The 25,589-nt window shown below is 47.0% G+C and overlaps 1 protein-coding gene across 12 annotated transcripts in view; it reads right to left on the bottom strand.

The window, feature by feature from the left end:
* Window positions 1-25,589, bottom strand: part of MYO18A (myosin XVIIIA) — a 102,147-nt gene that overhangs the window by 71,845 nt on the left and 4,713 nt on the right. For 11 of the 12 annotated variants that reach the window (XM_078379164.1, XM_072978671.2, XM_078379165.1 and 8 more), the window contains exon 2: window positions 21,264-22,356. In XM_078379164.1, the coding sequence (XP_078235290.1) occupies window positions 21,264-22,256 (993 nt within the window). In that variant the 5' untranslated portion in view covers window positions 22,257-22,356. Of the gene's footprint in view, window positions 1-328; window positions 693-21,263; window positions 22,357-25,589 lie in introns of those variants that run through there. The other variant, XM_078379171.1, reaches the window with a different exon arrangement.

The following is a 25,589-nucleotide window of genomic DNA, read 5'->3' as shown; positions in this document are numbered from 1 at the left end:
GCCCCCCCCCCACACCTGTCACATTCAGTACCTCCCAGGGATTCATCAGCCTTCATGGACAGGACATAGAAACTGAAATTAAACCACCGGGAAACCTCCGCTGAGGAGGCTTAGCCAACTCTCCGCTCGGACCGAAGGAACTATAAATAGGACGGGGGTAACAATGGTGGCCGGCTTGTGCCTGCCCACTCTGGATATTCCTAAGTGGCAATGTGCCCCTCACCATGCCACCTTCCCTCTCCCAAACTGCGTGAACCCCCCCCCCCCATCACCACAAGAGCCAGATTAGCATTACCAGAGTACGCACAGTGGGGGCGAGCAATCTTACCGAGCGCTGGGAGAGGCCAGAGCGGCCACGAGAGAATCAGAGGAGGCAGGCAGCCCCGGCAGGGCTTCCGTTGGAAAAAAGAGTGAGGGAGCGAAACGCGATAGGTAATCCAAGTGTCCCTTCGCTACGCAGGCGGTGGCAGCGGCCGAGGCAGGGGCAGAGGAACAGCTGAGCTGATAGGGTCTGCCTAAAAATAGACCAAGAATGTAAGGCTGGAGAAGGCGGGCGGGTGGGGGGAGGTTGAGAGGGGGCTTTTGTACTGCTGCTGCTGCTGCTGCTGCTGCCCAGCTGCCCCTCCTGGTCTCAGCCGCCACAAACAAGCAGAGCTTCTACGATCCCCTCACGGAGAAGGCCACATTTGGTGGGGGTGGTGCGAGAAGGAAGAAGACACTAGAAAGTCTTGCCAGAGGAGAGGAAGTGATGTGATGGCCTGGCAGCCAAACCGTTAGCGCTCCTGCAAACACAGCAGGAAGCTTTTGCTCTCCGAGTCACCTCAATCTGGCCGGCATCTTGCCCGCAACCTCAATCTGGGGGCTCTGGATGCAAAGCTAAAGAGCAAGGGGGCAGCCAGAGAGCAAGAGCTCAAGGCTGTCGCTTGCTTGCGTTGAGTGTGTGTTAACTTGCAGCAGACTGGCCAACCTCCAACACAAGACAGACTGGCAATAACCAGACACACTAATGGTATAAATATTACTCACAATTTGCTTTCCAGACTAAACTTCAGCAGGGAAATCTTTCCTTCTTCACTGCTCAGCTACTTCAATACAATTCTCAACATTTTGTGGTTATGTCTTCAGTTTCCCTTGATGGTTGTTGCTGTTTGGCTTGCACTGTGAGGAGCTCAGGATTGCCAAATTAGCTTTCACCCTGCTGAGGCACCAGGGAAAGACGGTGCTTTGTTTCACCCTGACAGCTGAAGCAAAGCGTTTTTATGAGAACCAATGGTTTGAATGCTGAACATAGGCTGGGGAGACCTAGGTTCAAATCCCCACTTGGCTACAAACCGCTGTGAGTGGCATTCGACCTCTTTCTCCCTCTCTCAGTCTCTCTTACTCATTCTCAGACACACAAACATTCTCAGACACACACACATAAACACACAGACTACCTCACAAAGTTATTAAAGAGGACAAAAGTAGGGAACAAAACCATGTATGCCACGTATACCACCTTGAGCTCCTCGCTAGAAATGCAAGATATGGCTGTAACAAAGAAAACAAAACCTATAACAGCTCCTACAGAGGGAACAATCACGTCACATGTCCCCTGGTGGCAGTTTTTGAGTCCTCCCGGCACTGTCAAAGGCGGAAATCTAGGGAAGAAATCTTCAGCGATGATTTAATTGAGTGGCATCCAGCCTTTGAGCTGGGGGATGTTGGTCGAGATGGCTGACTGGCTCCGTTCCAGGACTCACTTTGATAGAACCCTGCTCCCTGCTACTGAGCCACATGGCAAATGTGCCACCATTTCCATGGCAACCCACACACGTTACACCAAGAATAGACAAAAAGATGTTTCTATTGAGGGCTTCCACCCCCTTCACTGGGGAAGAGGGTGAACTGAAAACACACAGCACATGCTAAGCTGGACCTCCTGTGTCCTTAGGGTGCAACACCCCTAGGAACGCCGGTCTGGGGGACAATGGCAGATGAACCACCCTCTGGGCAGAAGAGGAAGGTACACACATGAGGCAGAGACCGAAGGACTCTCAGTAACCCCAACAGGAATGACCTGTAAGGAACTGGTGGGGAACTGGCAGGGGAGGGTCATGATGCCTGTAAAGGTGGAAAGCTTGCAGGTGGAAGGGGGTCACGTTGTGAACCCCGTTTTAGCAGCCAAGAGCTCAGGGAGGATAGATACCAAGGAGTATCAGAGACAGGAAGGCTTCTGGGTTTTCCAGGGACGATCCCTGAATCAGATGCAGTCCTGGAAAGTGAAGCCTACATTTCTCAAATTGGAGACCTTTTGCTAGTTCTCTCTCTTCTCTGAGAAGGCAATCTGACAAACTGCCCCGTGCATGCTCTTCCCACTCCGCCCACGTGTCTCTGCAAGGGGCCTGTATAAAGTCATATTTCCCTTGGCAAAAGGGAATGCCTCTGCTCCCATACGCCCCACACGCTGACAGAAACTGCTATAAATAGGCACAGGGAATCCAGAAAGGGCTGTAGGGAGAAGAAAGCCACTCAAGAGCTCGGTGGGAGCAGTCAGAATAGCGTCTTCTCCTAGCCAAGCAGAGCCTTCCCTCTCTTCCCCAACTCAGCTGAGCCTCAGTATCTAAAGAAGAGGCTCGTGCACATTTGCTGAGGGCATAATAAATACATCACCTGCGACAATGTTAGAGTGATCTTTCCCTGCCTCTCCCTTTTCCTCAGGAGCCCCGAAGAGATCAGCTACAATTCAGATCTTTCAGTCAAGTGAGCTCTGAAAGATCTCTCTACTCCATAGACAATGAGAAAAAGTGGGGTTGAAAGTTGAGTGTGGGATTCCCGGTGTGGTGTAGTGGATAGGACTCTGGAGAACAGGGTTTGAATCCCTGCTCAGCCATGAAAATTCAATGGGAGTGTGGAACTGGCAAAACTTCTCCTTAAAAATATCTCACTTCCCTTGAAAGCTCCATTAGTTGGTCCTGACTTGATGGCACAGAGCACACAAAGCAGAGCGTATCTCCATTACACAATTATGTAGAGGGGGAAAACTCCCAGTCAGTGTTTCCATAATTAAACCTCTGACTAGGTATGAGTGAGGCCATTTCACACTCACAGTGAGCTGTCTACAGCCCTCCTAGCTGTAAGAGCTGTTCTGATAAGGGAATGGACTGCCTCCTCGGGTAGTAGGTTGTTGTTGTTTTTTTCCCAACACTGGAGGGGCTAAACATACATCAGGTGACCACCTGTCAGAGAGGCTTTAGCCTTGGGATGGCCTTGAAGACCCCAGTGGTCCCTTCCAGTCCTACTCTTCTTCTACAATCTCTGTGTTTCCTATGGGTTAGGAAAACATGCTCCCCTTCTGGCTCCCCCTGTCTTCTGTCATTGCCCTATTCACAACAGCTATTATGAATCAATTCTTCTCCCTAAAGGCATATCCCACCCAGAGTGATCCTCCTTGGTCACGCCAGTGGGACAGAATGCTGGATGACAGGAGTGTCAAGAACATTATCCCACTTTGAGGGACTTAAAACCAGAAAAGCGGCGATCTACTGGCGCCACCTCCCGGACAGTCATGGGAGCAGAGAAACTGAACAGAAATATTCATGCATTTCTCAGCAGAGAACAGGTTTAAAAGTTTATACTATCCCATGGCTTAGAGCTCAGGAAATTGAGCGTAGAGGCCATGAGCTCCACTTTCCATGGAATGACCAGAGATGACTGCAGAACACAAAGCCATCCAAGTCCAGTTTTCCACCACATGGCATAAGGGTGCTTTTCAGGGTCCCAGCTACAAAAAACAGATCACTTGAGAACCACATAAGAGATTGTATGAATAAGCACCGGAGAGCCGTTGCTTTGATAGGCTCCCACAAGAAAGGATAGGCATGTGCAGCCAGGAAAATAATTTTCACATACAGTAGTTGTTTTTGCAGGTCGGCCTGTGTGGTTGCAGAGGACAGAACGTGGGCAGCTCAGACTAGGAGTTCAAATCTCGGCTCTGCCATAGTGAAGCCTAACTAGCAGAGTTCCTCGGCTGAACCTCTCCCTCAAACAACGGGCTGCTGTATGGACAAAACAAGATGCCCCTGCGATACTGTGACATGTGCTCCAAGGAGGAAGAGGGGGGAAAGGTCAAAAAGGGGGTAGTACTGGCATTTTCATAGAGCATAACAACAGGGCGACTGAATGCCACTAAAAATCATTCACTCTGTTGCCCCCAAGGTATCCCTTCCCTATTTTTTTTAGCTTCTTGTTTCCACTCAGCTTTGGATACCCTGCAAGCTCCAGAGTTCTAGAAGAATAAACCTGTAAGGATGTTTCCTGGAAAAAAGGTCTGGGGCGGTGGAGAAGAGACAGGTCCTAAGAAGGACAGGCCCGGCTCCAGAGCATCTCCCAGAGGCGACTCAGCATCACATCCAGCTTTCCTGTTTATCTTGCATACCAGCACACAGAGATTGCTCTGCAGAGGAAACTTGGCATAGCAGGATCTGAGCCCCAAGCAGTCTCCGGTTTCCTGTCCCTGGCGTGGATTTATGTCGCAAACATGCTCTCTGAGGGGCCTCTGGGGAAAGAATGGAGTCCGAGGAGAAGACGAAAGAGAGAGAAAGAGAGAGAAAGGCCCACTTGGGTTTACCTTCTTAGCTGCACACGCACACAGAGAACTGGCAGGGCTGTTCTAAGCCAGGAGTCGGACACGTGTAGACAGAGTGGCGACTCTCTGATTTACCAATACTCGGAATCCCATCCAAGTAGCGAACTGCTAGCTTCCCTCTCTTCCTGCCTTGCAATACATGATGAGTACTTTTTTTTTACACTCAAAGCTAAGATTTCATTTAAAAAATGGCGTCTTTTACTATGTTTTTGTTGGACCTTTAAGTGTGATTGCCTTCTGATGTTTTAACTTCAGTTGTTGATTTGTTTAAACAGATGTAGCATTTCATTGGTTTAATGTGTGGTGTTATATTTTTTTTCACTTTTTACCATAAGGCACTTAACTGTTTTAAGAGAGATGCTGGGTATAAACAAAGTCATAACTAACTACCCAAAGCAAGTGTCTCCCATATGGCAAATGAATGAGAAGCTCTCCCTGGAAATGATCGCTGGACTTCTGGAGAGCCAGATTTGAGGGGCGAGGAGAAACGGCACTTTCAATTGGCTCTTTCAAAGCAGAACAAGTGGTGCTTTCAGATAAACAAACAAAAAACCCCTTGTACTGCTCCTGACCTTCTCAGTTAAACGTGCAATGTCAGAATGAAAGCAGTGAAGAAGAGACAAGGGCTGGGAAAGAGTAGCCTTGGGAGTTTAGGCCCATCAGGTTAAAAGGATAAGTCAAAACCAGCCATAGCCACCAGAGAAGCAGAAATATCCCAGACGGAAGAGTGTGTAAAAACTGCAAAATAATAAAAGAGGTACGTGGCATCTGTATGACTGAACAGGTTTTCTATAGCATGAGTGAAAACTGGCCTGTGTTGTTCAGGGATTTGGCGACAGCTGCTATGAACAAGGAATTTGTTATCCATAGCTAATGAGAAGCAGACAGAGGATGTTTCATGTTCCAGCTACCTCCTTTTGACCCGGATATGTTTTCGACAAGCGAGGCCCACATTCACTTACCAGGCAGGCAGATCGTACGCACAAGGATTCTCTCACACTGCAAGTCCACCGGCAGCATATTCAGATGGGCTTACTAGCCACTTTTCTGCCCACAAGCCTCCCAAGCCATATAAACCAGCCTCTGCTAAATAGGGCTGGTGATGTTTCCTGTCATGAGCCAATGAAGGAGAACTGGGTGTTGCGCCTCAGAGCAGTGCAAGGCAGGCAACTCTACCAGGCAAGAAAGCTCACTAAAGTCAGATACCAGGTACGGGGAAAGATTTCAGCATTCCCATAAAGAAGAACACAGAAAGCAGACTCACAGTGAGTCAGATCTTTGATCCATCTAGCTCAGTGTGGTTAGCTCTGGCTGGCAGCACTGGCTGCCCTGTGCTTCAGGTCTCTACCTGGAGACCCCTGGTGGTCTCTCATTCAACTGAGGAGAGGTTTGACAGCCTAGGGGGAAAAAAGTTCCGCCCCCCCCCCCATCCCCAGGACAAATTTTCAGGTTTCCTAATGTAAAAAAGGAGAACGGAAACTTTGGAAAACTAGAAGAGTCTGATGAAATATATTCCCTTTTGAAATGAGTGTATTTTTTTAAAAGGCAAGTTTCTTCTCGCTCAAAAGGCCAAAAGCTGCACAGTAGGAACAGGTCTATGTTGGACAGTCTATGCAACCAGAGAACAATAATAATGTTGGCAGTAGAGCAAAAATGGTTTTATGTTTGATAAAAAAGTAAATTTCACACTTATTCCGATTTCTCCCCAAATGGTATTTCCCTGGCCGAGCTTGTCTTCATGACTTCAAAATTTCCAAAAGCCTTACATCTCTGAGCTTGATCCTGCTTAGCTTCCAAAATCAGACAAGATGGGATGCATTGGGCATGTGGCAGTACAGTATAGGTAAGCCGTCTTGGCCTTGTGTAACAGGAAGAGTCACCCTGTTCTGCCTTACTGACAACCATCAAGGATCAGAAGCTGCCCTTAAGTTTTCGTCTTCCCTTCAGGACAGCCCCAACCCCGTGGGATTTTTACAAGATGCTCCAGGTACAGATTTTTCCACATCTCTTCCCCTCCACAAGGCAACTGCTGAGCCTGAATCCCTAGGCATTCCTAGAAACCCCCTATATGAACCCAAGCCCAACAACAAAGTTTAGATCTGGGACAGTGACTCCAGAAATAAACCCCAAATCAGCTAGAGGATTCTGGGAGCTGTCCTTCCACTCACCCACCCCCAAAAAACACCATTTTCCCCAGGTCTTCCCCTATCCATCAGCATATTATGAGAGCAGGGCTGCACACACGCAGCATGCAGACGTAGCTGGCAGGCGTGCTTCCTGTCTCACCTCATCCTTTTCAAGAACACCCTTTTCAAGGGTGGCTGTTACAAGAAGCTGGGAAATTAGGTGGCCTACATCTCCCAGCATGACTTGTGCCTCCCAGGTTGCACTGCATGCTGGGATCTCTGCACTCCTGGCAGCAATGTTTACAACAGAAGGCAGCCTTCCGGTGACAGCCAGAGCTGCTATGGATCAGCCTGGCTGATCTGAGCCGGAGGGACAGGCCCAATCAGCTGAGGAACAATCAATTTCTCACCCCGAAACACACACCCCACTGTGCCCTTCTGGACAAAGTCACCAAACAGGAATGAAAGAGAGAGAGATACGCAGTCCTCGCATCGGGGAACACGTCAGTCGGGCAGATGGTTCTTGCCTGCCCCATATGGGATATGAAGAGCCACAGACAACTAATTCTCCACAAGGTGATTTTTGAGGACAGCATCTGCCCGAGACTGGGATAAAGCCCTTCTCTAGCACTGGTGGTGGGTCCACTTGTTGGGTCATTCAGTCCTCCTGCCACAGCACTCAACACCCACATCAATTTTAGCAGAGGAGGAATGGAGGAGAAAGACTGGCTGTCTTTTGGAAACTGGAAAATAAACATTTTGGACTACAATGTCTAGAACCCATGAGCTTGCATGGAGAGTAACCTTCCAAAACTCTGTTTCCTATCTTTCACCTTGTCAACACAGAGCATATTTTATAAAGATTTATCATTAAGCCCCCGCCTTAATTACTCCCCCCCCCCAAAAAAAACGTACATGTTCCAGCTTTTTCTCAGGGAAAAGTGCAGCTTCCCAACCTCTGCCACCCCAGGTATTCTGACTGCCCTCTCCTGCTTTGCCCTCAGCTCTGATCCATTTGCAGTGTGCAAAAAAACAACAACCAGGCAGTGCACTCAACATCTCTCTCCTCAAAGGAGTTACTGAAAAAGAACGGCTGGCCAAGCCAAGCAAGAAGATCTCTGTAATGATCCACAGCAGAAAGCTGGCAGTCATTCCTGTAAATACCACACATTTGTGTAATCAGATGGTCGTGGAGAGACTGAAAACCAGCCAATGGTATCAAGAGGGCAGGTGGGGGCAAGGAAGCAGAGAGGCAGAAGTCCGCTCATTGTTTATCCCAGCGCTGCCTGTTCTGAGCAGTTCTGCTCTGAGGTTTCAGAGGAGCGTCTTGCCAACCCCACCACCCTGAGATCATCTGCATGCAGAGTATGTCTGCTGCCACTAAGCCACGAGCCTGGACGGCTCCCCAGAGACGGACAATCCCCTTCAAATCCCAGGGCGCAGATAGCCTGACACACAGCCCTGCCTCCAGCTAGGTCTGTACATTGCAAACATTGCTTATAACATGTCTGGTGTGGGGACGGATGGGGGCAGGAGAGGCCTGGTTGCTGGAAGGTGGCTGCATGTCAAGGAATCACAGCTCCCCTCAGCTGCCCTGCTGAGCCTCAGGAATCCGGTTCCTTCTACACAGCTCCCCCACAAACATCTGGCTTACTGGCAGCTGGAGTGTGTTTGTGCTCTGCCACCAGATTCCACTCATTCCTACTCCAAAACTCTACCAGAAGGAGGATTTGCGGTCTGAGCCCAGAGACTTTTTCCTGCCTTTGCAAACTCCTCCTTGTCACAAAATTCAACAGCTCTGGGCATCAGCTATGTCCCAGGACCACTACACCATCGAAGACCATGGACAAACCTCTGGACTTGTGTGGCCTACACACCTCTGGGGAAAGGTAAACAGCTGCTAGCACCCCATGCTCAATGAACACATTTTAAATATTGTATACATGGTTAAGACACTATAGGGTGTTCAACTTTCTCTTGTATGTTAAGAAAACCACATGAGATTGAAATAATGGAATACCCCTTTCTCTGTCGACTTAAAACATTTTCTGAACCGCATTAAACCCCATTTAATCTGGATCCAACACAATATACACAGCACCAGGGTAACCAATCATTCCCTTTTGCTACCTGGTTGTGCCTCTGGTATTGCCATGCAGAATCTAGAAGTGACTGCGCAGCTGGCATACCGTGGGAATTGGAAATCATACGCTTGGAGAACTACCATTAACTTCATGCAGAACAGACTCTGTGAGAGATCTTCTCTGTGATTTGTTCGCTTGCCAATACATTAACCTCACACCGTTTACTGGAACAAGACGAAGGTTTTGCAACAAATTGCCCTATCAGGTTTAAACCAGACTTTGGAAACATGGTTTTTCTGGACTGCAATTCCCAGGGGCCACGTTGGGAGCTACAGTTCAAAAAAAGTTAACATCTCTGTTTTGAACTGAGATGCACATTAAGCAACTCTGAGACAGTCATAATTTCATATCTGAAACTCTCTGTCCAGAGTTTAAAGGCTCCATTTGGCCAGTCTACCTGAAAGCATTCTTAAAGATTGTCAACATGGTGACAATGGTCAAGGTTGTTATTTCCATGTCTTTTGTTTGCATGTTTTAATGTTACAAATTCATTTTCTCCTTTTTTAATTTCAGATTTCATGAGTATTTAATTGTTGATTCAATTTTTGCAGCAGCCACTGGGGGGGGGGGACTGACATAACTGTTGCTATTAATGCCATGCTGTGATTAGACACAGAATGAGAGGAACACAAAGACTTCTGTTCTGCCAAAGCTTTCAGACAAAAGGAAACCTTCTAGGGAACTAACTCTTGGGCGATCACTGCCAAGAGTCTTTCCTACATCTCACAAGGATCCTAAAGCCCAGATTCTTTTACCTGCACAACTTCGCTTCTACTCCTTTCAGGAAACTAGGGGCGAGACGTCTTTCCTTCAATGGCGCCTGGGAAGTTACCTTTTTGGTATGGCAAATATCAGAATTCCACTGCCAGCATGACAAACACACACACACAAACAAACATACACATACGCACACACACAAATCACAGGTTAAGTAATTTTCCCAGGCACTCACCTTTACCTACTTGGCAGTTACAGTAATAATTTTAACCAGCATCTCTTTCCTGTTACGCTTTACAAGTATATCTGCAACAAACTACAGTAATTAGGACCTTTCTCTCTGACAAGAACAGCAACAAGGAAAGTAGCAGTGCTTGAGTAAACCTTTATTTTTCACCACCCAGCAGAAAGGACATGTTGAGGACTTCGGATCCCTGACCCCCTCCCCAGCCTGCACCAACCCATTATAGTTAAGATGAAATGCCTTCATTCCACTGTTGTTCCCTCACCTATGTCTTAAATCAAGGGGCTGGGAAACCGGATGCATTAACCTCCATGTTCACAGGCATGCTTTTCCCACATTCGAGAAAAGGACATGATTCCAAGCCATGTTCCAAAATATGTAGATCATTTCCTGTTTTTTTTTAAAAAAGCAAGGGGGGCATTTTTAATTTAAATCAGCATTCAAGGCATTCCAGAGCTGCAGAATGGGAACATGGGAAGAAAGACAATGTGCCTGCCCTTCAACAGTTAAGAGCAGGCGGTGCTTCCATGCACTCTTGGAAGGTGCCTCCTCCCCTCAAAGGAATTACAGTGACACCTGCCCTCCTTCCTCATCAACCCCTCCCCAGAGAATCCATGCTGACACATGAGAACTTTGTCTAGACTGATTTATTACCTGTCAGCAATATTCACCTTCACCTGCCTCCTGATTTCCCAAGACATTGTGCTTTGCTCAAGCCCAGGAGCAAAAGAAAGGCCCCTGCCTCCAAGGCGAGGTTCACCCCCCAGTCATAGGAGGAAGATGCAGCCTGCTCTGCTCGATCCCACCAATGAGGCAAAATTCTTCTAGCCCTGGGAGAAAACAGGCCCATCCATATCCAAAACAAAATTGTCCAGTCTGAAATTATTTCCCAGGCCCTGACCAGCTGGGAACTACGAACCAAAAGATCACATGACATCTTCCAAAGTGGATCAGACCCTCTGCACAGCTAACATTAATATTTGGTTATTTGTTCTAACCTGCGTTTCCCTGCTCTGGAGAGATTTTTTTAATTTATTATTTTTGTCCCCAATATTTGCCTCCTTGGTCTCTGATTTCAGCTTGACAAGGACAAACAGACAAACATAGAGGTGTGCCACCTTTCTTCTCAGCAACTCTCTCTGTTTCTGGACTCTAATGTCAGACTGGAGAGCCCAGGCTGCTCCTATGCAGACAATACTACCACTTTCCCAGTGTTCTGATTTTTCTGACAAAGATATTTTCCTTTTAAAGATAAAAGGCACAAACACCACTGAAAACACTGTGCTCAGAACAAACTGCATCTGTTTGCACGATTCTTTGCATCCTTATTCTGCTTCTTAGAGCTGGGCTTTCATCTATGAAAAGTTACTTTCATTGTCAGCCACTGCAAGCCTGAAGACAAGGAGTATCACCCTCAAAATACAGAAAAGGGGGGGGACTTTCTTTCTAGTGAAGCATTCCTGCTTAGCAAGCAAGGGTTTTTCTCCAAACAAGGCTTGTTCTCTCCATCACTGCATTACTACTGCTTGATTGTTCAGGATAAAATCTGCTTCCTTTAAATGTTTCCAACGGTCGTCTTCCTTAGAAGAAAAAGCAACCAGGTCTATGCAGGGGAGTCTTCCGACACAGAAAAGAAGATGAGCGTCTCCAAACCCTCCTACCTGAGCAAACCATAGCTTTTGAAGCAGTACCTGAGCCAGGAGGATTTATCAAAAATCTTTCAATGATGGAAAATGATTCCTAACCACAGCAAGGATTCTTCATGGTAATGCCCTTCCCACCAGCTATCAAGTCCGCAGATCACGTATCTGCCAAGAGACTTCTCTCTCTGTACTCAAAAGCTTCTCTGATGTGTCTTCCAGGGAGGTCATTTGCCCCTCGAGGACAGAAAGGCGCACCCCCTGAGCCGCAAACTCTTTGGTGAGCCGTTCCACGTTCACAGCGAGGCGTTGCAGCCGGCCATCCAAGGACCCGGCCGCCAAATGGCTAGTGCTGTGGCAGAAAGCAGTTCGACTTCCAGGAGGAGTCCCAGGTACCTTCTCAGCTTCTCCAGCAGCAAAAGTGGAAACCGCTCTCTCCAGAGAGCCTGCCATAGCCGCTTCCTGCTCCAGAAAGACAAGCAATACAACGGACCAAGAGCGAACCGCTGCTGCGTCCGATTCTACCCGCAGCCAGGCCAGTTTACGTACAAGATTTGCTCCTCCGGAGAAAACGGTGGAGCTGAAAGGTTGGAAATAAGAACTTCTGACCTAAAAGGTCATAATTCCTGTTTGAGCAAAAGAAGGAGTAGCAGGCAAATCCAACAAGAAGAGTCCTCCCAGGAAGGTACAGATGACCAACAGCCCTGCCACCTCAAAGCTCTTATGCTTAAAATCCTCTCTCAAGAAGAATGAAAAAGACTGCCTGAAAGGTGGGGAGGTGCAGAATAAAAATACAAGCCAGAGCCCATTATGCCGAGCAGAGGACAGGCGATGACCTGCTGCCAGGTGGACACGGCAGGGAGAGAGGGAGGGCAACCCTTTCAGTTGACCCTGGCAACTGCAGTCACTTGATCCCTTTATTGGATAGCAGGCTGAAGAGAAGTCCCTACCAACTCTTTCCTGGCTCAACCAAGCACAGAGCTATGAATTGCTTTAGGGGCCCCTGTGGGTTGAGGTAGGAAAAGCAAATTCCTTTGAATGGCACAGCCTTTTGCAGATGGGGACAGAAAAATGCACATCTGAGTCCGAACCACACGGGAAGTTGTCTCTTAGGGGAGATAAATAAAACGATGCAACTGCCCCCTTATTTCTCTGCTGCTTTTCCACCTTTAGAGCTCACCCTGCACCACAAGCCTTTCCCACTGAACTATCAGCTAATTAATTACTTCCTGGAATGAGGTTTCCTCAACCCACAAGCTTCAATTAGCTATTTAATTAGTAGTTTATACTGAAAGCAGCAGTGCTCACTTCCCAGTACAGATACGGAAGTTTCTGGCTATAATACCGTAAAGGTTGCAATCCTCCAGGCCAGTATGGCTTATCTCTGAGAAAAATCTGTATGGGTTCTGGAGACAGTCCTCCAGACCGGGGAACGCCTTTTCAAAAATTAGCCTTTCACAATTGTGCCCTGGCAGAATACTACAAGCAAGCAAGGCAGGGAGTCAAAGGTTTTCTAGTTGGTTGTGAAATGACTAGACTGAGTTGACTTAGGAGATCTACTGTGAAAGGGATTAGACAAGAGGCAGGACATCCACAGAAGGACAGGGCAACAACCTAAACATGTTTACTCAGAGCTAAGCTGGTAAACTCTTGTTCAAAGATTTTAGCTCCACTTGTAAATTTAAAGCAGAACAGCAGTGTCTGGTAAAGCATGGATGGTACTGTTCAATTTGTAGTTGAGGGCCGGAGAGACTTTGGTACTCCAGATATTTCAGACTACAATTCCCACAATCCCTTGCCATTACCCATGCTGGGTAGGTGTGGCTTCTAGGCATTTTAGGACAGACCCAGACCCTTCTCAGTAGCCATTCCCAAACTGTGGAACTCCCTGCCAATGGAAGATGTACTCCCGCCACCCCCACTCCCTAGAGCCCTTCTGGTGGAAGATATTTATTATTCTAGTGGACTTTCATCAACGGACCAGCAGCTAAAAAAGAGACTTTTTATGGTGTTGCTGCTACAATTTTTTAAAATGTATTTTCCAATGGCTTTCTAACTCAATAGTGTTTAAACCACTAAATCATTCAACTGTGGTTTAGAATAATTTTTCTTCTTATTTTTTTTTTCCTTTCTTCCATTTTTCTTTTTCTTTTTCTTTTCTTTTCTTTTTGTCAATGTGCTCTAGTTCAGACCAGGCCTCAGAAGACTTGGGTTTAAACTCCCACTCAGTCATGGAAACATACTGAGGATGGCAATGATGAACCACTCCTTCAACCTCTCACGTCATTTGAAAATTGTATTAGGCTTTCAGAAGTGACTTGATGGCAGAGAACAACATCTCTGTTTTTTATTTCAGCCTTAATTTTGTTGTGAACCCATCTAGATCCTCACTCTTGAGAAAAAAGTGAAATCTGACTTGGATAATAAATGCATGCACAAAATGAAGATGTGCTCTCATAATCAGTACTGCCCGACTTGTAAGCAATTGAGAGACTGACAAAAAATTGCTCATTTCCCGTATCTCAATGCTCCAGGGATTAGTGGGGACTCTTGAACACATTTGCACATTTAACACCTGCCAGTTAACCCTCTGGCTGAAGTTGGCTTCCTAATCTGCCCCCCAGGAAGGGGGACTCATTTCCGATCATTAGGCACAGCCACAAATTCAATAAGAGAAGAGCTGGGCAGAAGCCAGGAAGCCACTGTGGGTTTCCCTGATTAGAAACCAGCCCCCCCCCCCCGCAATGGTGAGTAAGTCACTCAAGAACTCAGAGGTGCTTCTGACTTGCCATTCCTTGACATTTGACAAAAGGGAGGAGTTGGCAGAGGCTGGAGTCCAAAATTACTCTAAGGCTTGGGAGGCAACCAGCAGGGGTTTTCAGTGGTCAAGAGGGACTGTTCTCAAGTCCAAAGCCTGGCAACCTTGGAAGCCATATTCTTTTTTGCTCCAGCTCCTGGGATCCCCTCCCCACCTCGCCCAACGGCAGCCAGCATCGTTCTCAATTGTTCTCAAGAGTAATTCATCCTCCACCACCCAACTCTGTACAGACAGATTATTCTTACAGCCAGATTTCAAGCAGAGGCAATTGTGCCTGAAAGAGCGGCTAGGTTTGCCTGCTGCAGAAAAACCAATGAAGAATCCCATGGTACATGAAAGATGAGCTCATTTATAAATGTATTAGTAGCCATAAAAGGTGCCATGGGACCCTTTGTTGCATTAGCACAACTTGCCTCTGAGCATACTTATTATTCTATTTGGCAAGGTTTTTGTTTTTTTGTTTGCTTGTTTGTTTGTTTGTTTAATGCCCACTTGTTAAAAGGCAGCATGTGCTACATCCTGTGATGGTTTGCCACACGACAAAATCAGCCTAGCTGAACTGTCAATGAGGTCAATACAATGACGAGATGGAAAAACTACCAGCGTCTCCTTTCGGAGAGCCTGCCCTTGGCCAGGACAAAGGGACGCCTGTTGCCTCTGGTTATGCCACGCCTCAGTCAGCTGGAAGGTAATGGGGAAGGAGGGGCTGGCGTGCCCTCCCCCACAAGGCTGTCTCCCAGTCTGGCATGGGGTGCTTCTCTGCAACTCCTCCTCCTCCTCCTCCGTCACTCAGCACAACGAGGGCCTGTGTCCTCCACACTAGAATAGCTTTGTTAGCCAGGGTGCTCCTGTGCTCACGCTCACAAGTGCAGGGCATTGTTCAATGGCAGCTGACCTCATCAGGCTCTCTGTAAAGGTAGCTGCTGTCAATTGCCAGCTGCCACCCTCTAGAAAAGAAAAACAGACAGGACCTAAAAAAATAAAGCCCATCACAACTACCTCCCACAACCGTATACACACGTCCCAGATCAGCTGCAACTATAAAATATTATTATTTCTTCTTTCCTTATCCTACCCCATCTTGGTAAACCTTTCTTAAATTAATTCTTTTAACTAATATAGTAATTGTATTTTTTATGATTATATATATTTTATATTGATATATTTTATGTTTTAAGCTGCCCCGAGGAGACATGGTCTAGAGAGGCAGGGTATAAATTTAATACAAGGCCTGCATGAAATTTTATGAGTGCTGCAGATGGAGCAACACCCAGAAAGAGGCAAATCCTTATCTTTCTCCCAAAGCCTTCAAGTCTTGAGATTCCTAAACAAGTGAGAACCAATAACCACAAAAACTTTGGGTCCAGGTTTTATGAGGCAACCCATTACAAGGCGCAAGCAGAGGCGACAAAGGAGAATGACGGAAAACTTTCCTCTGTGTTCAATATTATTGTAATTATTATTTAACAGAAACGAGTATCCTCACCCAAAAGGAAAAGGGCAGTTCAACCATCAGAAACCTGCTTGAATAAATTCATTTTTGCAAAGCAACAAGGAGCAAATCAAGTGGATCTCTACAAAGAATACATATAGCAGCTACAGATGAAGCCACCACAGGGAAGATCCTGCCTTTTGTCATACAGTAATGGTACAGAAAGCACTGTCTCTGTAATAATAAATTTTGAAGCCTAAGCAGGTTGATAAAGAAGCAGACGCCAAAAAGAGGGGGGAAAGCAAAGGACACAGCAGCAGCAGCAGTAAAAGATGAAGTAACAAGATGGAACCAGACAGTGCTAATGGATCTTGTGTAACCAAGTTCCACGCGGCTAATGCTGCGCTGAAAAGATTCTGACCCACCCAGTTAGAAAAACCAATTAGTGATATAATCTTTCTTTAGGCTGTAAAAATACCCCAAAGTGGGCTGCTGGGTTCTGCACCATTTGGAGCTTTGGAACAGTCTTCAAGGTCAGCTATGTGTACACCCTATTGTGATAATCCAACAGTAGAGTTGCAACATCACAAATCCCGCTTAAAGAGGGCAAAGAGCAGGTAGTGGCTCATTAGCCCAACATGGTAAAAAGATGCTTGGCAGGATAACTCTCTCCCGATGACTCAAGCAAGCCAGCGAAGCCTCACCCCTACCCTCTTGTCCCAAAGGCAGTTTGTTCAGTCTGTGCATCGACCTTAGCAGCAGCTCCCATGCAGCCTACGTCCTGTAACCGAGCTGGCCGATATTCTACCCAAACCAAAGTAATCATGTAGAAGATCTATTGCATTCCTCACATCAGCCATCCTCAACACACTGTTCCCCAAATATGGATCATGTTTCCCATCACTTATTTGTGCACTAGCTAGTTAGAGATCTGTCCTGCCTTTTCTCCCATGATGGCCAGGGCCAGGTGCTTTGTTGGGAGGATAGGCGTGCTTCTCCTCAATTCCACTTGGTTCGCACAATAACCCAGTGAGGTAGGTCGGGGGAGACAAGAGCAACTGAGTCAAGGATTACTTTTGCATTTCACTGAGTGCTTTGAACCTGGATCAAACATCCTAGTGCAGCCCTCCAAACACTAGACGAAAAATGCATCATGCCTAACCCACATAGCCTGTGGCATGGAATGGCATGGAAAAGGAAAAGAAAAAAGAAAGGAGCAGAAAGGAAATTTCACCCCAGCCTTGGAGCAACAACTGGGATGGCCAAGAGAAGCTTAGTAAAATCAGATGTGTATATCTTAAGTGTTTGCCCACTGACCTCTTAAATGTATAGCTTGTTGGGTTGCAAAAGTTACATATTAAAAAACAATTAAAAGGAAAACAATCCCTTAAGACTCTGTTTAAGGAAGGAGCACACTGAACCATCTTAGAGCAATTTTGCAAGCCTTCTGAACTGCCCAGAAGCTGCATACTTATAACAGGGGCCCAGCTTCAAATGTTCTACAGAAGATCATAAAGATTAGATTATAATGTCTTGAGCTGCTTCTGCAAACCTGGGTATTAGCAAACAAATACAGCTGGGAGGTCTCAGCTCTTCCTGCCTGGGGGGGGGGGTGACTGGTGGAATTTTCCTGTTTGACAAACTCAGGAATATACTTTTCTTGTGATGGAAGCTCTGAAGCATAGAGCAGATGACAGCTTGTAGGGAAAGGCCAGGGAGAAGGAAAGAAGAATGAGTGTGTGGAAACCATGAAAAAAAAAAAGCAGGGGGCTAGCAGCTGTTTTTCTCTGAAGACAGGATAAGTAAGGAGCCCATGGGAATCAGAGCCACTGCTTGTCTGAAAAGGACACGTTCACACAAACCATTTAGTTTAATAAGCTCTTGACAGACTAGTATGCCCTTACAGCACAGCAAAAGCACAAGGCTTACATAATGGGTAAAAAATCTAGCCATGGTAAGTGGGAACACAAAGCTTATTTTAAAAAAAAGTGCACGGGTTTCATTGGGCGGGAAAAGCAAGGTGTTTGAGGAAAGGCTTGTAAACCTCCTGCTAAAGAAGAGATTTAAACTGCCCTACAAATAAATCTGCAAAAGCCACTGATCCACATATGAATGTCTACTTCTTTTTAATTCATCTCCTGCCTGCCTGTAGGCAGAGCTGGAAAGATAGACCCTTTAGGGACGTTTTCTGGTGTGGCTGCTTGGAAGTCATTTCCGCTCACCACAGAGGAACAGGAAAGTGGCTGTCTGTAACTTCGGAGGAGCAGCCACTGTTTTGAAAGCTCCTGTAGTCAGAGGTGCTCCACCAGAGAATGGTAGGAAGCTAACAAAACCACCCCAGCAAGATGGGGAGAAGTTGCTACAAACACAAACCAAACTCCTTTTCCAAGAATCTACAGTTGTGTTTTGAATTTTGCACTGACCCTCCCAAGGTTTGCTTTCACATGTGCCTTGGCCCACTCCCCACCCCCTACCCCACCCCCACCAGGTGCCTTCAATGCTCTTTCAGGGGCTTGAATGCCAGTCTGGGTGACACTGACATCTACATTTCATGAAAGGGAAAGAGATGGAAATTTGGGCCTAGGGTTCTCAAACTACTCCATTTAGAACCCTAATTATCTTTTAACTCCTTTCACAGGGTAACTGAGAAATAGATAGCAACACACTGATGGATCCAGCTTGAAACGAGGTGACAGCCTGCAAGTCTAGAGATCTTGAATCACATTTAAAAGTGTTTCAACAATTTTGTTGCTCCTGTTGTTCTTATTTGTGCCCACTTTTAATCTTTCTGGGAGCTGCCTTGAATCTCAGTATGGGGAGGAAATCAGGATATAAATCTGATAAATAAACAGTATACTCCCAGGAAACATCTTAGAGAACACTTCCACAGGCCATAAAGCTTGACAGTTTCCTGTGAGCAAAAAGGCAGAAGTGGCATTTCAGGAATTTCCACTGAGGATTTAAAAAAAGCCAAGACATTCACAGGATGCTAAATTCCATGCTGAAAACCCACACTCGTGCAGACACACACACACACACACACACACACACACACACACACACACACAAAGTCCTAGCGCAGGGCAGACTGAAAGGACCACCCAGAACCCACCAAAGTAGGAGAACAGGACACCTGAAGGCTAGCTACCCATACTATGCCTGCTGCCCTGGCTGTAGCTATGTTCCTGGCGCATTTGGCATCTACTCTCAGCAATTTCAAGGAAGCCTTCCTCTCCACTTAAGAAACCGTCTAAGGTTCTGCCAGTTTCCACTTGCGCCTCACACTTCCATACTGCTTCCTTCCACAACACCTGCACCACAAGTCCTGCTGTCAGCTTAGCTGGCATCTGATTTTTAACAGCCCTGTCTGCATGCTTGACTCAAGAGCTGTAAACACGTGTGTTTCCTTTCCACTTAAAAACAGGGCACATTCATTCCCGCGCTAGAGGTAGCTGGGTGGAGGCTTTCTCCATGCCACGAGGTAGAGGCAACTTTCTCAGGAATCTCTGAGAATGTTGACGAGATTTAAAATGATCCCAATGGTACGAAACACGCACTCAAGCACGCTCCAATTATCGCTAATAGAAGGTGCTGTGCCAGCCAGGAGAATATGGGTCACCTGCCTATTATGCTGCTACTTTTATACCTCTTTGCAGGTACTCTTAAAGTCTTTATGGCTTGCCCCAGCCATATGATTGTGGGATAAAGCTCCTTTCAAGCACATCATTTCACAGGAAGGATCAACAATCTAGGTATGGCCAGACCGCTGCTTTCCATTTTGGAAAGGATAACTGAAACCTATAGCAGGAAGACAGAACCTAATGCCCTGGGAACAGACAGGCTCAGGCAGAAAAATCTCTACCCTGAAGAACACTTTCACAAGGGGGGAAAAAGCAGAGTCTGGTCTGAACAAAAGGGAGAGTATACGAACTGTACATTGCTTAACCCCTGTCTGGTACTAACCATGCATTACATGCTCTACAGAATAGAAATTCCAAATGAAAATGAAGGTACAGCATCACATTCTTCAAGCCCACCCAGCCCCCACCCCAGCAAAAAGGCAAACAAGTTAAGGGTGACAGAGAATGTACAAGCACCACAGTCTCATGAAAACTGTCACCCTACAACTTGGTCTCTAGCCCCAGCATTAGAAGTCCTGATCAATTTGAGACATAAAAATTTCATCTGTTTTGAACAGAATTAAGTTCCAGTCTCCCTTCTTCCCAAAACAGTTCCCTGGAAGGGGAAAAGAAATGTTTGGCAAAACCAATGTTCTTTAAACTATTTGGGCTGCGGAGAAGATATATAAAACAACAATGTAAACAATGCACCACCACTTGCAAGGATGTCCCTGGCTTCAGGCGTACTTCAGGAGCCACAGATTAGTCCATGTGCAATCAGCCACTCTTGTGAATAAAACAGGGGCTTTAAGAACTATTATATGCAAACCTGTTTGAACTGAACACTAAGCTTTTTTTTTACCAGTCGCAACGACAGAGCAGATGTGGAGTGCTCCAAGCATCAAGAGCTTGCTCCTATTCCTTTTTCTCAAACCTCACTTGCTAACCCAGGCCAAATAAGATGGATCTGAGTGCTGGGATTTCAGAAGAGTTCCTTCAGGGCTAATTTTCACCCCAGCATTTCCTGTCCAAACCCACAGCCCATACACAGAGAGATTTTTCTTTGTCTTCCTCACAGCTCTCTCCACCAACTAGAAATATCAAAGAACAAAACTGACAATTTTAGCTACCTGCTGCTTGTAGACAAGTCACTTTGAGATTTAAGTTCTCACAACGCTGGTCTTTTAAAATCATCAGCAATGTATTCAAAGCTGAAATATAGTTTTAATACCCATTTCAAATCCAAAATGAAGTTTCCAGGAACAAATGCAGCATTTTTAGGAATGTAAGAAAGAACCAGTTATGCAAGGACCTCTTTCACTTCTGGCCCTATCTTTTCTAATGCCTGATGAAGTTGTTCTTCCTTTCATAATCATCTCTCAATTCAGTCCTGAATCCATCCTGCTCATGGCTCAACCACAGTGGGTGGGGTGGGGTGGGGAATGACTGTTTCTCTGCAGACCTGCAGCACTTAAAGCTCTCGCTGCCCTTTCTTCATCCGTGCATAATAAACAAGATGGGATTGACCTCCAAAGCTGACCCGGACCATGATCAGAGCTTGGAAAAGAGATCCAAGAATCAAACCTACCAAGGACCATGAGGACTGGGGGATTATGGGAACCAGACTTCAAAGAGTCACTTTCCCAAATTCTGAATTTATTTATTTATTTATTTGATTTATACCCCACCCATCTCGTCTAAAAGATCACTCTAGGCGGGATGGCTGGATCATCCCAGACTCTTGACACCCTTTCAGAACAGCTCCAGTTGCCTTCAGCATCCAGAACGCCAGAAGCTTTCAGATCTGGTGGCTGAAATAGATGCCTATAAGGAAAGGTTCCTTCACCCACCCACCCACCCAACCACTGACATTCCCAAGCTGAGGAAGGACTTACGTCAAAGGCTGCTTGATGAAGGCCGTCTCCACTCCTCAACCAGCAGCGGCTCAGCTCGCTCAGCTCCAAGATGGGCTGCACTTTGAGGCGCACCGTGTCCCCCGATTGCCGGATCATCTCTACAATCTCATCCCGGGATTTATTTTCCACATTGCGCCCGTTGATCTCCACCAAGCGGTCGCCCGGCACCAAGCCAAGAGCCAAGTCTTTGGTCCCAGCGCCAGGCTCAGCAAAATGCACCACCCGCCTGTACACCTGCCCATCGGCACCCCTGTCCAGCATGGTGGTGCGGCGCAGGGAAAAGCCGAAGTCGCCTGTATTGCGCCGCTGCAGTTCCAGCTGCCTGGGGACGGGAGGCTGAGGGGGCACCACCATAGGGAGCTTCAGGTCCGCAGGGAACCTCTTGCTAACCACCTCAGGAAGTCTGATTCGTGAGGACAAGGGGGCTCCGGGCATCACACCTTGCCTAGTTAGCTGTATTTCCAGCGTCCGGGTTTCCACCTGCGGTGATGGGGCGGCCGAGTGCTCAGAGGGCGTGGAGGTCTCCGAGGTACTTTCATCCCGGCTTTTCTGCGAGAAGGAAAACCTCTTAACAATCATCTGGGAGTTCTGTTTGGCCAGCGAGCCAAACTTCGCTGCCCGCTGAAGGACAGACCCTTTGAAGTTGGTATCGTCCACCTTGAGGTCATCGCTGGAGCTGGCTGTGCTGAGGTGCCCGGAATCCAGGATCATGCTCCCCCGGTTGCTGTCTGAGTCGATATCGGTCAGGTGGAGGTCAGAGCCGCTGGCCACCTTAATGGGGATGGGGTTGGAGATCTCCAAGCGGCTCTTCGAGTCCTTCTTGGAAGACCGGTTGAGGTTGAAAAAACCCCGGCGCAGGCTCATCTCCTCCAGACTTTTCAGCTCAGCAGCTGACATTCGCTCTTTTTTCTCCTTTTTCTCTTTCTTCTCCCTTCTGGAGCCATCTCTGTCCTTTTTCATCAAGTGGAACATGGTGGAAGACAGTCCTGGGGAGGTGGGGAGGACACTCAGGATCAACAGTGGCTAGCTCTGGGCCAACAGCAGTGCCAAGCTCTCGATCTCGTCTGCCTCCCTGCAATCAAAAGGCAAGCACACAAAGAGACAGATAATTTTGAGCAAATCTGGAGCACTGAAAACAAGCCCACAAAGCTACTCTCACACACATACGTGTATGTACAGCACACTTGCCCGCACACAACCATATCAGCCATTCGTGACATCAGAAGAAAAAAAAGAAAAACCTAATGTATTTTAATGTTAACAGCAAAGGTCTTCTGCCTAGTCACTTGGAGGCTTCTTCTTTTTTTAAACTTACCACAGGGAACCAGGTTGGTGGGTATTTGTAACACTGACTTTTTTTTTAACAGACAAACTGAAAGATATATCACTATAAATTTACAGGATACCCAGGATACCCTAGTGTAGTGAATACAGTAACAGACTAGGATTTAGGAGACGTGGGTTCAAATCCCCGTTCAGCCATGGAAACTCACTGGGGGGGGGGGATTGGAACTGGTAAAACCACTCCTTAAATATCTCACTTACCTTGAAAGCCCTCTGAGGTCACTAAAAGTCAGTTGGGACTTGAAGGCACATAAATTTACAAACATGGCAAACTTTCAAGTCAAAGGGCCTTCCTCAAAGCGAGCTATTCGTAGAACTCTACCTCTTGCTTGCTGACAACGGGGCTTGTTGGAAAAACAGAAGCTCCTCTGAGAACACAGGGGAAACCTTACTCCTCCTGGGTTTGTTAGCTAGAATAAACTCTCCCTCTCTTTTGCGCCTGGGAGTGCCTTGGCTTGCCGTGCTAAAGGGAGGGGGATCGGAGCTACTGGAGCTACGGAAGTGTAGGCCAGGTCAGGAAGAGTCTGCTTGTTTGTTGTTTTAGTTATACCATAAGCAGATTTGTTGGGGCAGATGAGGAGGCACATCCCATGATAAGAGAAACAGAGGCTCTGTCAAATGCTTGTATTTTTGCAACAGTAAGAACTGAGAACCTCGTGTGCTAGGAGGCGGGGGGGGGGGGGGAAGCAGGCAGGACCAACATCCAGCAATCCTGTTAAGATTCTGCCTTGAAACCATTTGCACCTAGAAACCCAGAGACCCTCGACAACAGGGTGGGCAGCCTGAGAACTGCGACTAGGGCCCTTTGTTTAAACCAAAGGTGATGAACCTCTAGCTTTCCACCTGTTATTTGTGTGTTTGTTTCTTAGCTACATCCTGCCTTTCAATTGTGTGTCTCTCCCCTCTCTATGTCTCTCCTTCACCTCCAACTTTATCCTCACAATCCACAACCCTGTGAGGCAGGTCAGGCTGAGTGAGAATGAGTGGTTCAAGGTCACCCAGTGTGTTTTCTGGGCCAGAGTGCAGCAGAACTCTCTTAACTGCTACACAACAACGCACTGGCTGTTTCTGAACTCTGTCCACCATCAGCCTCCCGCCAGTCAAGGCAGAAGGTAGCTGGAGGTCCAGGACAGACAAAGGAGCCACATCTGCTCCACACATACACACCCTAGCATAAGTTAGCAGCTCACTTTAGTTCCAGCTACACCCCCCCAAGGCCTCCAACTGAGTTACTAACTCACTTTACACATCCTATCAGTTCCATGAGGGACCAAGATCTTGGTCTTTTCCTCTCAGTGATGATATCATTATAAATCAAACATGAATTGCTTGTAATCTAATTTATCTTTAAGGTTAATGCCTGCATACATGCCTTGAAGAACCCCCAAAATGTCAGGAATAATCCGTACGACTTGATTATGGCCAACTGAAAGCATAACTGATTGTGCCCATGGCTTCAGGTTCTCTAGAATTCCCCTTCAGAGTAAAAAGTAGGGAATCCAGTCCTTAAGTCCATACCTCCCAAACAGGCTTAAGATGTAGTACAAGAGGTGTTAGGCAGACTTAATTAGATTAGCTTGCTAGGTGCAACACAGATGTCAGGTTGAATCTGAAGGCTTCCAGGACAAAGGAAAGGCTCCTTCCTTCTACTTCAAAAAAAAAAATCCAGTCAGAGCAAATTTAGCAGGTCTCTCTTGAGAGATTATAGGCAGGCCATGGTAAAGGGTAACAACCTCCCCTGCCATCTGTTACCAGCATCTGGTACTGAGAGATACACTGCCACTAGATATGGAGGTTCCATAACTGTCAAGGCTAATAGCTGATGGTACAGATGTACATTCAATAAATTCACCAAGTTCTGGTAGATCACTAACACAAAGCCCCTAAGCAACAGAGATAGAAGTAAAAAAATGGGGGGGGGGCAAGATAGCTGTTGTGATCATGGATGAATATTGTCTCTCTTTAGCTGGGGGCCACAGACCTTTGAGCTAACCCAGCAGGACTGCATTAATGTTTACTGTGGGCTTTACTTACGAGTTCTTCTTCTCCCCCCCCCCAGATTCTTTGTTCAGCAACGTAACAGTTCAAGGCCTCCTTCCAGCACATGGAGCCCCCTCAGTAAAGCACACAGAGCAACTGGCATGCATACATGTTGACACGGACAAGCACCCTGTCTTGCCCAGAACCAGAGCAAGGTCAGATGCTGCCTCATGAGAACAGTGTGTAATTAGGAGAGGTTCAGAGAGAATCCTAAAGCTATGAAATTCTAATCCAGATTTCATCCACCATCTTAAGCCTTGGTTCCCATAAAAGGCCTCACCAACCAAACTGGGATGGGATTTGATACCATGTTCCCAATAAACCCCTGGCTACAGAGGATAAAAAAAGCAAAGGCAACCCACTCAGGGAGGGGGGGAAACGTCCTCCACTCTCTGAGCCAGGGGAACAATTCTAGGGGACTGACAGACAGTTTGCACACCGGGGCGCCACCCTCTCCGAGGAGGCCCAGACAAGGCTGCACCCTGACTGGCTGCTACTCTCCCTGAGCTTAGCCTGCAATACCTGTACTGGTTCAGCAAGGGCACTGCCTTCCTGCTTTGCTGAAGCCACCCAAAAGAGAAGCTGCAGGGGAGGAGGGAAAGAAATGGCAAGGGCAGGTTGCAAGAGCCACTTTCACCACCTCACAGCGAGCGCCCAGAACTGGCTTTCCTTCATTCAAGGACCTGGGTCACGCCCCTGCCCACCTGATGAACAAACACACCAAGTATGTTATGACTCAGCAGGAGCAAGAAAGGGAGGCCCGTCCAGCAGAAGCAAACAGACGAGGAAAGATAGGAAGAACCTGCTTACTTCCCACCTGACACGGACTAAATCACAGCGCTTCGGAGGTCAAGGCTTAAGGAGGAGGAGCAGACGGGAGAAACAGTGGTAATGATATAGTAACCGGACCACGTCAGCAAA

This window comes from Pogona vitticeps, chromosome 7 (assembly GCF_051106095.1).
Source record: "Pogona vitticeps strain Pit_001003342236 chromosome 7, PviZW2.1, whole genome shotgun sequence".
NCBI classification, from domain to species: domain Eukaryota; kingdom Metazoa; phylum Chordata; class Lepidosauria; order Squamata; family Agamidae; genus Pogona; species Pogona vitticeps.
Note: the sequence above shows the minus strand (reverse complement) of the source record. Positions and strands in the feature narration are given on the sequence as shown.